At 42.5% G+C, this 14656-nt stretch overlaps 1 protein-coding gene across 5 annotated transcripts in view; it reads left to right on the forward strand.

The window, feature by feature from the left end:
* Positions 1-14656, forward strand: part of ANO3 (anoctamin 3) — a 368385-nt gene that overhangs the window by 287143 nt on the left and 66586 nt on the right. For all 5 annotated transcript variants that reach the window (XM_069965762.1, XM_069965764.1, XM_069965763.1 and 2 more), the window contains exons 7-10: positions 2732-2863; positions 4958-5064; positions 5428-5483; positions 11241-11362. In XM_069965762.1, coding sequence (XP_069821863.1) covers positions 2732-2863; positions 4958-5064; positions 5428-5483; positions 11241-11362 — 417 coding nt within the window. The remainder of the gene's footprint in view (positions 1-2731; positions 2864-4957; positions 5065-5427; positions 5484-11240; positions 11363-14656) is intronic.

The following is a 14656-nucleotide window of genomic DNA, read 5'->3' on the forward strand; positions in this document are numbered from 1 at the left end:
GCAGGTGCACATTCCCCATGTTGCATTAGGAGCCTGGCAAGAAAGTATGGCATGTATGCATATTAAATGAGTTGTTACATCTGGACAACTTTGTCTCTATACAAGGACCAAATAGTGTCCAGTATCTGAATCCCATATTCCCCCAATTCTACAATGCTCATGCATCCTGTCTAGGTGCAAGAACAGGATTTGTCAACAGAACATATTCCACTAAAATAACTAAGGTTATTACTTCTTGGTTCCTTGCGACCATTTAGACGTTCAATGTATGAAGATAAATATCCTATACAGTAGGTTGCTGCATATGGAGAAACTGTAAGTCCATATTGGAGAGAGTAGTAAGCACATTCTGAAATATCTATTGGATTCTCTAAATCAACAGTTTAATCTGGTCTAGATCCCCAGGTGTATATCACTCTCTGTACATAGTTCAGGCTACTCTTTAAAGAACTGTGAATTACTGTAAATGATGCGAGCTGGGCAATTTAATTGATGACTTTATAAATTAAATGTTTGTACTTATATTCACATATGCATCTTTTCCCATGATAATAAACTAACCTGAATAATCAATGACCATTATCTATAAGCCTCAGCTTTACTAGAATTAACAAAAAAACTAAAAGATTTTATTAAGCTAAGATTACATAATATATGTATATATTTTCTGGGAAAATCATACCTCCAAGTGAACTCCTGCAAAAAGTTTATCTTTAAAAAGGAAAAAAAAAATCTTCCTTCACTGCCCCCTATGGGTGGCTTTGCTGGTAGGTCAGATCCACCTTTAGAGAAATCTGTTTCTACCTTGCTGTTTCTATTTGAAAGATTAATCAAAATTCCAGTATTCAGAAATACTATTGCAAGTATCAGTTTCTCCTATGGACACAATTCTGAACTATTTTATAGTTCTGTCCAGACCCGCAGTTGTGGACAGACCTATGGATCCATTCGTTTTAAATGCCCTGCTCACATGTCTGTATGTGTTACAGGGCCACAATCACAAGCAGAAGCATACTACAGTAAATGCTGATGTATTGTCCCAGTACGGGTGGCTCACTAAGTTTTATACCACCTGGGTAATGTATCTCTGTCAGATATTGCACAAAGGGGATGAAGGTGTTATTTATGTTTTCCCCACTAGATATCTCACTTTCTCTCTATATTGTCTACATGAGCACAGCTGAAGGTATTGGGTTAACTGGTGCTGATTTTCGTTCACTGTTCTATTCAATCACAGGTTTAGGTGCCTCACACAACTCTAGCCACTCACACATCCTTTTTCTACACAGCCCCACCAATAGGAGTTAGCCTCGGTCACGCCTATAAAAGGGTAGTTAGTTCCTGGTGGGCGGTCCTCAGTTTTCAGATGGTGGAAGGAGACACCGACAAGGGAGAGAGTTTCTGCTGTAGTGTAGCCAGGAATTAGCAACTTGAGAGATTCTTCTTCTGAGAGAAACGTATTCCAGTATGCAGAGCTAAACCCACAGGAGGGGCAACCGTCCTCTATGGCATACCTTGTCCACGCCGGGGATCCTTCTCCTATATTCCCAGGACAGTTGCCACAGCAAAGAACTGATCCCCAGTAAGACAAAGAGCGTGTAAGCTGAAGTATCTTACTTAATAAAGCACGGCTATTCTTGGAGGTCTTGGGAAGTTTGCTACATCCAGTAGTAAAGGCTTGGGTCTTGTAATACACAACCTTGCCACTCTCTGATCTGGTTGGGCAGAAGGCGGTCAGATAGTCAACTATCTAAACATACTAGTAATAGTATTCTTCTTCTACACTCTTTAACACAACAATCCCGGAGTAAAGTGCTAAATTGGACAAGGACCCCAAGATGGTCCCTATACCTGCACTTAACAAGCTTTACTTCTTCATTACTCTTCACCACTGTCACCTGCTAGGTTGACGGCTGTATTATCTTCTATTGCACTGAAGTTTTCCTAAGTAAAAGTCACCTTGGTTAGGTGCTGGACTCTGTCCCATTTTTGTGTCACCTCAACTGCACCTACACATATATATATATATATATATATATATATATATATATATATATATATATATATATATATATATATAATCACAGCCGCATCAGTGACTATAGCACTTTCAGATATTTCATGTATATTGACCATATACAGAAGTATTTTAAATACACATGCATGTGCCATATAATCCTTCCTAAAGTACTTTACCTATATGACATGTGATATGTGATTAATGGGTGCCATATGCAGAATCCGTTTCTAATAGTTCTCAAATACAGCCCGGAGAATGAGACCTAAACCTTATACATGGCAGCTAGACACCAGTCGCCTCCACTATGCCCATGGTCTCCTCAATAACATACATGCTAACTAAATTGCAGGCAGCTAACTTTTCAGATCTTTTAGTTACACAGTATCGTGATATTTTATTCCTACATATTATATGGAAATATTACAGCAATCAGTTGGAGGATATGATTTTCTAATAAACTATATTTCAGGCTGTAATTTCCTTTCTCAGTTCAACAGAAACAAGACTATTGACCACATGAGAATGATATGAGTTAAATTCCTATACTAGCTCCTATAACCAATGCTAAAATTTTATTTTCCGTTGGTTTTAGAACAGAGTGATGGGTAATATCTACCACAGTAACATGCAGTTTCAGATGTTAGTTCATGAATCTCTGAACAAGGTCAAAACTGATGAAGTTCATTGCTATAAAACATTTCTGTCTTTTAGTTTGCAGAGGAATATGAGGCAACTCAAAAGCTGGCTGCCTAGAAACCCAATGAAGCTTGACAAAGAGGCCCTTCCAGATCTGGAGGAGACAGATTGTTATACAGCTCCATTCAGCCGAGCACGCATGCACCAGTAAGTGAATATCAGCAAACTTTTTGTGATGAATCGCGGAAGCCGCTTATTCACGTTGGGTCAGATCAGACCTGGTAAAGTGTAAAGAAATTGATCAGTGAAAGCATGTTTCTAGTTTTTTAGTCTGCATTTCTTGTAGATTTATTTTCTGTGCCTTAATGATATATTACCATGTAATTATACCTGTGATCTGCCTGTTTGCTGTCTACATTAAAATGAAGGAAAGGCCTAGAAGGAGAGATTAGCCTCACTAGTGCCCAGATCAAACATGAAGGAGTTTTTACTTCATTGTAAAGTACCTCCTTCTTGTGTATTGTCCAGCAGGGAAGGTGATATACTACATCTCTGCAATTTATTTCATTTATTTTCTTCCTTTTTTTTTTCCTTTATAAGAAATACTATGTTATACATTCAGCCCTTAGGTGTCTCACTCAGGGCCGGATCCAGCTTTTTGTGAGCCCTTGGGTAACAGAAACTCAGGGCCCCTTTGTGCAGGAAATCATGGAGATACAGGTGGGGAAAGATTTGCAGCGGGAGAAACATGTGGCTCCTGCTAATAAGAGATATGGCAAGTGCGCTTCACTCCCTGGCTAGCCATGAGATCCAACTCATTCACTCCATAGATTAGAATGGACAAATCGATTGTATTTGATTGACATCTGGGAGTGAACTGCAACTGGCATTCTGGATATATATTGTGATCAAAGCAGGTTTCAAGAGGTAGATCTGGTCCCATCTTTGACATATTGCCAGACATGCCAAAAGTTAAAGGTTCAATTATTCGACAGTAAGCCTTTAATAAACACACACCAAAGATTACTCTTTAGAATCAAAACTCAACCTACTTTATATAGTAATCATTTGCAATTACATATGACATGTATCACTGCAAGGCTGCCATCAGGAATTCCAGGGCACCATTTAGCCAAAGTGTCAAGGCTCCCATTAACAACAACAAAAAAAAGAAATTGGGACATATCTTTATGTGATGTCTCCAGAAAGGTGCAGAGGCAGATGCTGCTGGAAGATCAGTTTGCTTTGGATATGCCCAACACCATCCGAATTTCATGCACGAGCCCTATTAATTAAAATAATAACAAACACAGTCTCCTGATCTACCCGCAGCAGCTGCATCTGCATGTCACTCTTGAGAGTTGAGGTGTCAACTTTGTGACAGGTATCCTTTAAAGGAAAACTATCAGCAGGTTTGTACATGCGAACCTACTAATGTGTATGGGTAGTGACAGAGCTGCTGGGGCGTTCCTTAGCCCTTCAGTGCACTGTCCCACCCGCTCGCCGACTCTTACATTCCCTTCGACTTACCATATTTATATTTATCTCTGCATAAGTACACACTTATATAATTGACCAAAAATGGTGTGTCCAAAGACTACAAGACCTACAAAAAGGACAACTTCAATATGCAAATAAAAAAATTTCGCTTTATTAATTCTCAAATAAAATCGCAGTAAAAGATGTAGAGACCCACACAGAACAGATTCCCCTGATTCTAGTTCAGGCCGGGGCACCTGACAGCTGTACTGCCAGTACTGCCCTGATGGTGGCCTTGTCTGACTGTAATACATTACTGACCCTGAATGGCAGATAATCTTCCCCAAGTGGCCTTCCATAGGTACTGGTGCCTAGTAGAAAATTTGAATAGAGTTCTCAGTCTAAAAATTAGATAAAAGAGTTAATCCTTTCTATTTACTTGCAGAGTTTTTCCATATAGATCCCACAACACCCACAGAAAGCTGTTCTCATTTTCACACAGAATATTTAGCAGGATGTTATTACCATTATGTATTTATATCCAAGCACAGATTTTACACTTGTCTTGCTATAAAACAAGAGAAAGCTCCTCAGAAATATCTACACACAATTAATATGTTACTTTATAAGGGAAATTAACCAGTGCCATGACAGTGACAGCTAGATAGGAAAGACATGAGGTTGTATTCCTAATAGGGAATAGGGAATAAACCTTTGCAAGGCTCTTCTGGCAGCAGCTTATCTTCAGCAAGAACAAAAGGATAGTGCATGGCAAAATTCAACTTCAATCTTAAAATCTGATTCTGGTTGTTTCTTGAACAGTTTCACAATAAACAACAAAGACACATTCTTCAGTAACTCTACAAGAAGCCGCATTGTCCATCATGTCTTACAGAGGACAAAATATGAAGATGGAAAATCAAAAATGGGTAAGTAATTATTTAAAGGGAAACTAATAAAGATGAGTTAATCTCGGGCATGCTTGGATCTATTCAAACCTGAGCGTTCGGCATCTGATTGCCGTTGGATGCATCCCTATGGCTTGCTCGGAAACATGAAACATGTTTTTCTGGACTCCCTGGTTCTGTTCAGCCACCAGTAATCAAATGTCTCACACTTAGGTACAGATGGACGAAACAACCTGCTTCCACCTTTGTGTCCCCTATGAACACAGAACAGCAGATTAGAATCTTCTAATCTGCTGTTAGTTTCCCTTTAAGAAAAAATATTGATGTCAGTTCAATGAGATGACTCTATAGACTTAAGTTCTATTAACATGTTCTTCTCCATAGGAATCAACAGATTGCTCAGCAATGGAACATATGAAGCAGCATTTCCACCACATGAGGTAACTGTATCTGAAGCCTCATCTGAGGATGAATGCACTTCCTTTTCCTTTATCCTCTGTGCCATTTTCAAAATATTAGCAGTTTATCCGATCCTCCCTGTTCTGCTCTATCAATAATGAATATTGGTAGCCCCGGCTCCAGGGCACAAAAATTCCTAATAAGCATATGAAAAACTGCTATTTTCCCAAAAATTGCACAGAGGATAAAGGTAAGTAAGTTATGTTAATCCTTAGCGTCCCCTGTGCTATAGGAAACTATCGGCAGATTAGATGCTTGAAGTGTAGCTGGAAGCTTATAGCTGTTTGGTGGGTTTGGTCATTGTTAATCAGTTTTTTCTCTTAAACTGTATTACAAAAGTTACACTATGGAGGAGGCTGAGTGATGTGTAAGGTACATACTCATCTATGGCGCCATCTAATGGAAAGCAAAGCCATCAGCATGGAAAACATGGCAGCAGTGAACATATTATTTGTAGGCGTCTCATACTTGCATAATAATACAGTTATGGGAAACAATGATTAAAGGTGGCCAACCTTTTTAAGTCTATGTAGCTTTTCTATTTAAAAAGATGTCTGTTATTGACGCAATTTAAGAGATTTCAATGCAATGCATTGAAGTCAATGAAATGACGAACGTCCAATGCTCACAGTGTATGAAATGATGGATGTTGTCGGCGTGGACGTCAAAATAATGATTAAGACTATTATTATCTTTTGCAGACACCGGACATTATTTTTTAGCTGTGCTTTAAAGATTTTTACTATTAACCCCTTAAGGACAGAGCCAATTTTGATTTTTGTGTTTTCGTTTTTTCCTCTTTGTGCTTAAAAGGCCATAGCACTTGCATTTTTTCCACTTAGAAACCCACATGAGCCCTTATTTTTTGCGTCATTAATTGTACTTTGCAATGACAGGCTGAATTTTTGGATAAAGTACACTGCGAATCCAGAAAAAAAATAAATGTGTGGTGAAATTGAAAAAAAAAAACGCATTTTGTTTATTTGGGGGAAATGTGTTTTTACGCCATTCGCCCTGGGGTAAAACTGACTTGTTATATATGTTCCTCAAGTCGTTACAAATAAAACGATATATAACATGTATAACTTATATTGTATCTGATGGCCTGTAAAAAATTCAAACCATTGTCAACAAATATACGTCACTTACGACTGCTCCGTTCCCAGGCTTATAGCACTTTTATCCTTTGGTCTATGGGGCTGTGTGAGGTGTCATTTTTTGTGCCATGATGTGTTCTTTCTATTGGTACCTTGATTGCGCATATACGACTTTTTGATCGCTTTTTATTACAATTTTTCTGGATTTGATGCGACCAAAAATGCGCAATTTTGCACTTTGGGATTTTTTTGCGCTGACGCCGTTTACCGTGCGAGATCAGGAATGTGATTAATTAATAGTTCGGGCGATTACGCACGCGGCGATAGCAAACATGTTTGTTTATTTATTTATTTATTTACTTTTATTTATAACCTGGGAAAAGGGGGGTGATTCAGACTTTTATTAGGGGAGGGGGATTTTTACTAATAACAATACTTTTTTTTTACTTTTACACTTATACTAGAAGCCCCCCTGGGGGACTTCTAGTATATGCACTCAGATCTCTCATTGAGATCTCTGCAGCATAGATATGCTGCAGAGATCCATGAGATAGGCACTCGTTTACTTCCGGCTGCTGCAGCCGGAAGTAAACAAGTGCCGAGCCGGGGCCATCTTGGAGCGGTCCCCGACCGGCTTCAGAAACGGAGATTGCTCCTCCGGGATAACATCCCGGAGGAGCGATCTCCCCACTAGACACCAGGGATGACGTTGCGTCCGGTAATCAGATGCAGCTGTCATGTTTGACAGCTGCATCTGATTACTGTATTAGCGGGCACGGCGATCGGACCGTGCCCGCTAATACCTGCGGTCCCGGGCTACAAGCGGCACCCAGGACCGCCGCGGTTCAGAGCGGGGTCGCCGCGCGGCCCCGCTCTGAACGTCCTTAACGGCATCAGGGCGTAAATATACGCCCTATGTCGTTAAGGGGTTAAAGAAACAGTTCACAAAGAACTTTAAAGACACACCCAAAAGTCAATTAGTCCACCTTATGCTGGGTTTACACGGAGCGATAATTCGCCCAATCGTAACGATTTTTCTTTTATAACGATCAGCGTTTAGATGGAACGATATATCGTACAGAAAATTTGTTTTCCAATCGTTTTGCGATCGCTTAAGCCTATCTCGCACATAGGTAAAATCAGTGAACGACTGTTTACACGGAACGATTGGCAAATTTTTTGCGAACGACAAACGCTGATTTAACCCATAGCTGCACCAGGACGTTACTGAACGCGATCTCGGGTGCCGCATGTAGCCCGGGATTGCGGCTATTAGGGGGCACGGTCCGATCGCCGTGCCCACTAATTAAGTACTTAGAAGCAGCTGTCAAAGTTGACAGCTGCTTCTAAATACTTGCTAATCTCCATCCCTGGTGGTCTAGTGGGGGGATCGCCCCCCTGCGGCGCGATTGCGGGGGGGAGATCCCCGCATCCATCCTGGGCCGGGGTCTGCGCCGTAATGGCGCTGATACCGGCTCGGCATTCTATTGCTTTTGGCTGCAGCAGCCAAAAGCAATAGAACACCGATCTCATGGATTCATGCAGTATAACTATACTGCATGGATCTCTATGAGAGATCAGAGTGCATATACTAGAAGTACCCCAGGGGGGCTTCTAGTATATGTGTAAAGTAAAAGAAAAATGTATTTTTAATAACACAAAATCCCCTCCCCTAATAAAAGTCTGAATCACCCCCCTTTCCCCATTTTATAAATAAAAATAAATAAATAAATAAATAAACAAACATGTTTGCTATCGCCGCGTGCGTAATCGCCCGAACTATTAATTTATCACATTCCTGATCTCACACGGTAAACGGCGTCAGCGCAAAAAAATCCCAAAGCGCAAAATTGCGCATTTTTGGTCGCATCAAATCCAGAATAATTGTAATAAAAAGCGATCAAAAAGTCGTATATGCGCAATCAAGGTACCAATAGAAAGATCACATCATGGCACAAAAAATGACATCTCACACAGACCCATAGACCAAAGGATAAAAGCGCTATAAGCCTGGGAATGGAGCGATTTTAAGGAACATATATTTTCTTTAAAAGGTTTTAATTTTTTACAAGCCATCAAATCAAATAAAAGTTATACATGTTACATATCGTTGTAATCGTAACAACTTAAGGAACATATATAACAAGTCACTTTTACCCTAGGGCAAACGGAGTAAAACAAACCCCCTCAAATAAAATAAAAAAAAACATTTTTTTTTTTTCAATTTCACCACACATATAATTTTTTTTCTGGTTTCCCGGCACATTTTAGGCAAAAATTACATCTGCCATAGCAAAGTACAATTAGTTGCGCAAAAAATAAGGGCTCATTTGGGTCTCTAGGTGGAAAAATGCAGGTGCTATGGCCTTATAGACACGAGGAGGGAGAAACGAAAACGCAAAAATGAAAACTGGCTGTGTCCCCTAAGGGTTAAGAACAAGTTAAAAGATCAAAATGAGATTTCTCTTCTTTTAAAATCCATTCCTGGCTTTGGCTTCAAATCTTTGGAAGATAATCTGTCAGATAATCTTTCTTTGTAAATGGACCCTTAACTAGAATAATGTGTCAGCAGCCATCATTACACTGAAGGGTGGCCAAACAGCAAAATGATGGACTTAATTTTAAACTCAAAATGATGGACATTTTTTTCTTTTAAAAAACAGAGATGAAAAAATTGTTGTGTGAACATAGCTTAATACTGTAGAATTCATACTGATTATTTTCTTTGAAGGTTCTGAAAACTGAAGATATGTTAGATGAATGGAGACCATGGGAACAGACCTTTTCATTCTTGGCTTCCTTTCTGGTAGCAGATTAGAGTAGTATTGTAAACTACCAATATTGTGCTTTATATCACAAGTAAAAAGCTCTGATGGGTTTAAAGATGTATTGGGAACGTAATGGAAAATAAAATGATGTTCAAGAATCCACATTAACTTAGCCTACAGGAGGATTGCTCTATGTTGTTGGTTGTAGATCTTCCATGTACTGTAGCTCCTGCTCCTTTACCGGCAGTCTTTTGCCTGACATGACATTTTAGGGCTATGTTGCTGATATACGGCCTCCCCCCACACCTCATTTATCATCATTAAGGCCATTTGCAACAACGGCCGTGTGATTTATACAAAACATGCGTTCTATGTGCATGAATGGAATAAGTAGTTTATGCTCCGTCAGGGATTCCAACCGACCGCACGAAAAACTGACAAGTCAGTTTTGTGAGGCCGCTATTAATTGAATACCGGCGGCACAGAACATGTCAGTTCACATAATGGAGCATGTGGCTCCAGCCGCACACTCCATTGTGTCCAGCGGTGAATTGGGATGCGGGCGCACACTGATACACCTGCATCCCAATTCATCAGAAATGAAGATCGTCCGGCCGGTACTGCAGTTTCACAATGTGAGAACACAGCTTTACGCCGTAAATCCTGATCCAAATCTACACCTGTTGAAAGCAGGTGTAGATTTGGTACACTGGGCGCAGGGTCCAGTGCATGGCCAGCCGGATTCACTAAGAGGCGTGCGAGGGGGCGGAGAGCTAATTTAAGACCGACATACGAGTACACTGGTCTTGATAAATCCCCCCCTATATGTTTAAATAGGCACTATCATAAAAAAAAAAGTTTGACATATCAAAGGGACATGTCAAAGGTTTTGATCAGGGTCTCTCTGCTAAGTCCCCCAATAATCCAGTGAATGAGCCAGAAGAAGCACATTTCACTTCCCAAGTTGCAGCAATCTCTGTCTAGGTGGCCATAAGTCCATGAGCCTCTGGACGCAGATGATTGACCGCAGGGTAGTGAAGCACCTTAATGCATGATTTTCCCCCATTACTTTCCCAACCCTGATCAAAAATTTTCACGTCTCACTGATATGTCAAAAGTTTTTTGTAATGACAGGAACACTCTATGGCTATGTTCACATTACGTGAACACTCAGCCGTTCCGTTACCCCAGCAGGGTCACGGAACGGCCAGTCTCAGCCCGGATCATCCCGGACGGTACTTAAGTTTCGGCCGGGATGATCTTTCCGGCCGCGGAGCTCTGATGCGGGCGCATCAGCGTGCGCCCGCATCAGAGCTTCCCATAGCGCACAGTGAAGCAAGCCGCCGGAGCCGCTTGCTTCACTGTGTGAACTGACAGGTCTTTCTGCGGCCGGAATTCACTGAATTCCGGTCGCAGAAGACTGACATGTCAGTTTTTTCCGGTGCCGCATGGGATCCCAGACGGAGCGTATACGATGTGTGTACCCATCCCATTAAATCCCATAAAAAATAAGGCTATGTTCCACCCCTCAAAACTATGGCCATAGTTATGCGGCGAGAACTACGGCCGTAGTTTTACGTAGTGTGAACATAGCCTATAATGTATCAGCTTCTCCAGATCACCATTATTAATACTATCACCCTATTTGAGCTGTAAAAAGGGGCCTACACTAACAATGTTATTTTTTACTTGTGTTAAAATGTTAAATCTTTGCCAGATATTTCTTATACAGAAATCTAATAGTTCATTTGCAAGAAGTTCTTGTCATTAATGGAAAATTACTGAATCATTTATGCAGAGAAATATCTCCAGCATTCTAATGCTTTTTACTGTAAGATATGGGATCTAAAGTTACTTCTTCTTATGTTTTTAGGGAAGCCACAAGAGCAGACACCCAATCAAAACCCATGGGGCCCAGAATCACAGGCACCTACTGTACGAACGGTGGGCTCGCTGGGGGATGTGGTATAAGTATCAGCCGCTGGACTTAATCAGGTTTGGCCCAATTTTATTACAGTGACAGCAATAATAAGTTTGCTTAGAAGGTTTTGCAATTTTAACATGGTCGATCTGGTTTTCATATTGTACTGTAGTTGTTCAGTTTAGAAACCCATTATCATATACCCCATGGGGCATATGTCCACTGTTTAGGATCTTCATCACTTGGCCAGACTGGAGAATGGCTTCAAAGAGCATTGCTTAGGGTATGTCTACACTACGGAATCCCGGCAGATCACCCGCCGTGGATTCACAGCTTGCCTACGCTTGTGGCTGCGCAAATCTCCGCTGGTCCCATAGGCTCCATTATATGGTTCTGCATATTCTGCCATCTGCCTGAAAAATAGGCCTGAAGAATCTGCCAAACCATAAAATCAGGCCTATGGGACCAATGGAGATGCGCAAGGGGGCAATCTGTGGAATACGCAGCCGGTGATCTGTCGGGACTCCGTAGTGTGGAGATACCCTTACTCTGGAGGAGCTGTCAAGCATCACTTAGTTTTAAGGGACCATAGCTAATAATTCACCTGTGGTGGTTTTGCTGGGAAATATAGCACTTTACAGATAACAGCTAATAGTTGTAGCAGGGGGACAGTTCCACTGTAAATGGAATTATAATTGATTTTTACAAGGTGACTCAGACATCTCCAACATGGGTTGGAAGCTGAGAGATACCCCAGTAGGATTCTTTTTACTTTGGATCATGTGTATTAGACACTCCAACAACTGTACAACCAATTTTTTCTTTTAAAGCGTTACTTAAAGTGTCACTGTCGTGAAATTTTATTTTGCAGAAATCAATAGTCCAGGCGATTTTAAGAAACTTTGTAATTGGGTTTATTATCCGAAAAATGCATTTTTATAATGAAAAAGCAGTTTGAAGCTCTCCCCCCTGTCTTCATTGTTCTCCTATGGAGAGAGCTAAAGAAAAGACCAAAACAGGACAACAAAGAGTTAATCTACAAATCCCTCACAGGATATCTCCTGTGACAGTCACCAGTGACTGCAACAAGTCACAATTTTCAGATTTTTCAGAGTGGATGAAAAAGAGGAAGGAGGGGGGGACCTGGGAAAAGGCTTTTTACATGCAGATAATGGCAGATTTGGCTAATAAACCCAATTACAAAGTTTCTTAAAATCGCCTGGACTATTGATTTCTGCAAAAAAAAAAAAAAAAAAAAATACGACAGTGACTCTTTAACCTCTTAAGGACCCATGACGTACCGGCACGTCATGGATCACTGTCACTTAAGGACCCATGACGTGCCGGTACGTCATCCCTTTAAACGGGCGCCGCGGCCGGCCGGGTCCCGATCGGGGGAGATAGCCTGCTATAATACATAGCAGGCCATCTCTCCCTGTCGGCATGGAGGGTTGTTAACCCCCCCCATGCCGACGATCGCCGCTATTGGCTGATAAGCCCATAGCGGCGATCGGAACCTTTCCGGGCCATCGGTGGCCCGATGACCCGGAAAAAAATGGCGGTCGGTGCTGTCCGAGGACGGCACCGACCGCCATTACTGTAAAAAGTAATGGTGGTCACGGTACCACCGTCCCGATCGCCGTGAACGGCCGGCCAGCCGGCCGGCCGTTCACGGCGATCAAAGTCCCCACAAGTAATAAATACCTGCTCCGGACCCCTCAGCTAGGTAGCTGAGGGGTCCGGAGCAGGTATTTGTACATTACTCACCTGTCCCGGGGTCCTGATCGGCGTCTTCCGGGTTCCCGGCGTCCACTTCCTCTTGTTGGGACTTCGGCTTCTTCCGTGAGTCCCGATCGTCTCTTTCCGGCTCCAGCGCCGTCTATTTTCGTATTTTTCCGGCTCCAGCGTCGTCTATTTTCGGATCTTGCGCTCTGCTGCCCCCTAGCGGCTGATAAGTGTAATACACGTATCAGCCACTACAGGGATGTTCAGAATGTAGTAAAAAAAAAAAAATTTTTCCCAATTTTTTTTTTTTTCTATTTTCCGCACCCTATCGCCGCTGAGTGTTGATCAGCATCGCACGAAAGTGCGCTGCTAATCAGCAACTCCTCCTTTTTGTCGTAGGGTGTTTTTTTTTTATATCCTACTGCCACGGTCTGCTTATAAGTGCCGAACATAAGTGCGGCATTCATCAGCAACACCATTTTTGGCGTAGGTTTTTTTTGTATACTTACTGTAAAAAACACGTAAAAAAACACTACATTACACCACACTACATTGAATAAAGTTTTACACTACACCACTACATACCCCATATACCAATCCCCATATAAAGATGGCCCCCAGGGTGTTTTCGGTGTCGGACGCATACATTATTATTGCCTCCGACACCGAAACAGCCAGTGAGGATGAATTGGGGGGGATCCTTCTTTCCTCCATTCATCCTCATCCTCCTCATCATCCAGTGACGTGTCTGGGAGTAGCGTAGCGTACGCTGCCCCCCAGACACGTCTTTTCCGCCAGTACCGTCCCAATAAGAGATGACGGTATGGCGTGAAATTCTACAAACTCTGTGAGAGTACCTCAGGGTACACTTACAGATTTAGGGTACGTGCACACTGCGGAATGGCGAAGGATAACCCTTCGTGCATTCCGCAGCTGGCACCCGCCGGCGGACTGATGCAGGGGCGCGTCTCCGCCTGTGTCATAGACTATTCTATGCATGGGCGGATTCCATCATCCGTCATTCCATCAACACGTTGGACGCAGAGCGGAATCCGCCCGTGCATAGAATGGAGTCTACGACACGGACGGAGACGTGCGCCTGCATCAGTCCGCCGGCGGGTGCCAACTGCGGAATGCACAAAGGGTTATCCTTCGCGATTCCGCAGTGTGCACGTACCCTTAGAGTGTATGAAGGAAGGGACACTCGAATCCAGCCGCCAGATGCCCCCCCCCCCCATCCTCGGAGTTAGTGGGGAGATCGTCCGGGAACTGATCTTCCCACTGCTGGATAAAGGTCACCACCTGTACGGGGATAACTTTTATACCAGCACCCCCTCTTCCGGTCCCTCGCTGCCCGAGCTACTGTAGCTTGCGGCACGATCCGAACATATCAGAAGTAGTAATAGAGCCCTAATATTTAGCAGCCATGGAGCGGACCCAGCGCTTCTGGATATGAAGGACCCCGTATCGCACCAGGACAACATTTTCCAGGTGACGTCCCCCACACTGGAGAACAGGAGACCCCAGAAGAAGTGCAGAGTGTGGGGTAACAGGGGGATCAGGAAGGACACCATTTACCAGTGTGACACCTGTCCTGATCCCCCCGGCCTCTGCATACTGGATCGCTCCAAGGCGCACTACAC

This window comes from Dendropsophus ebraccatus, chromosome 4 (assembly GCF_027789765.1).
Source record: "Dendropsophus ebraccatus isolate aDenEbr1 chromosome 4, aDenEbr1.pat, whole genome shotgun sequence".
Taxonomy (NCBI): Eukaryota; Metazoa; Chordata; class Amphibia; order Anura; family Hylidae; genus Dendropsophus; species Dendropsophus ebraccatus.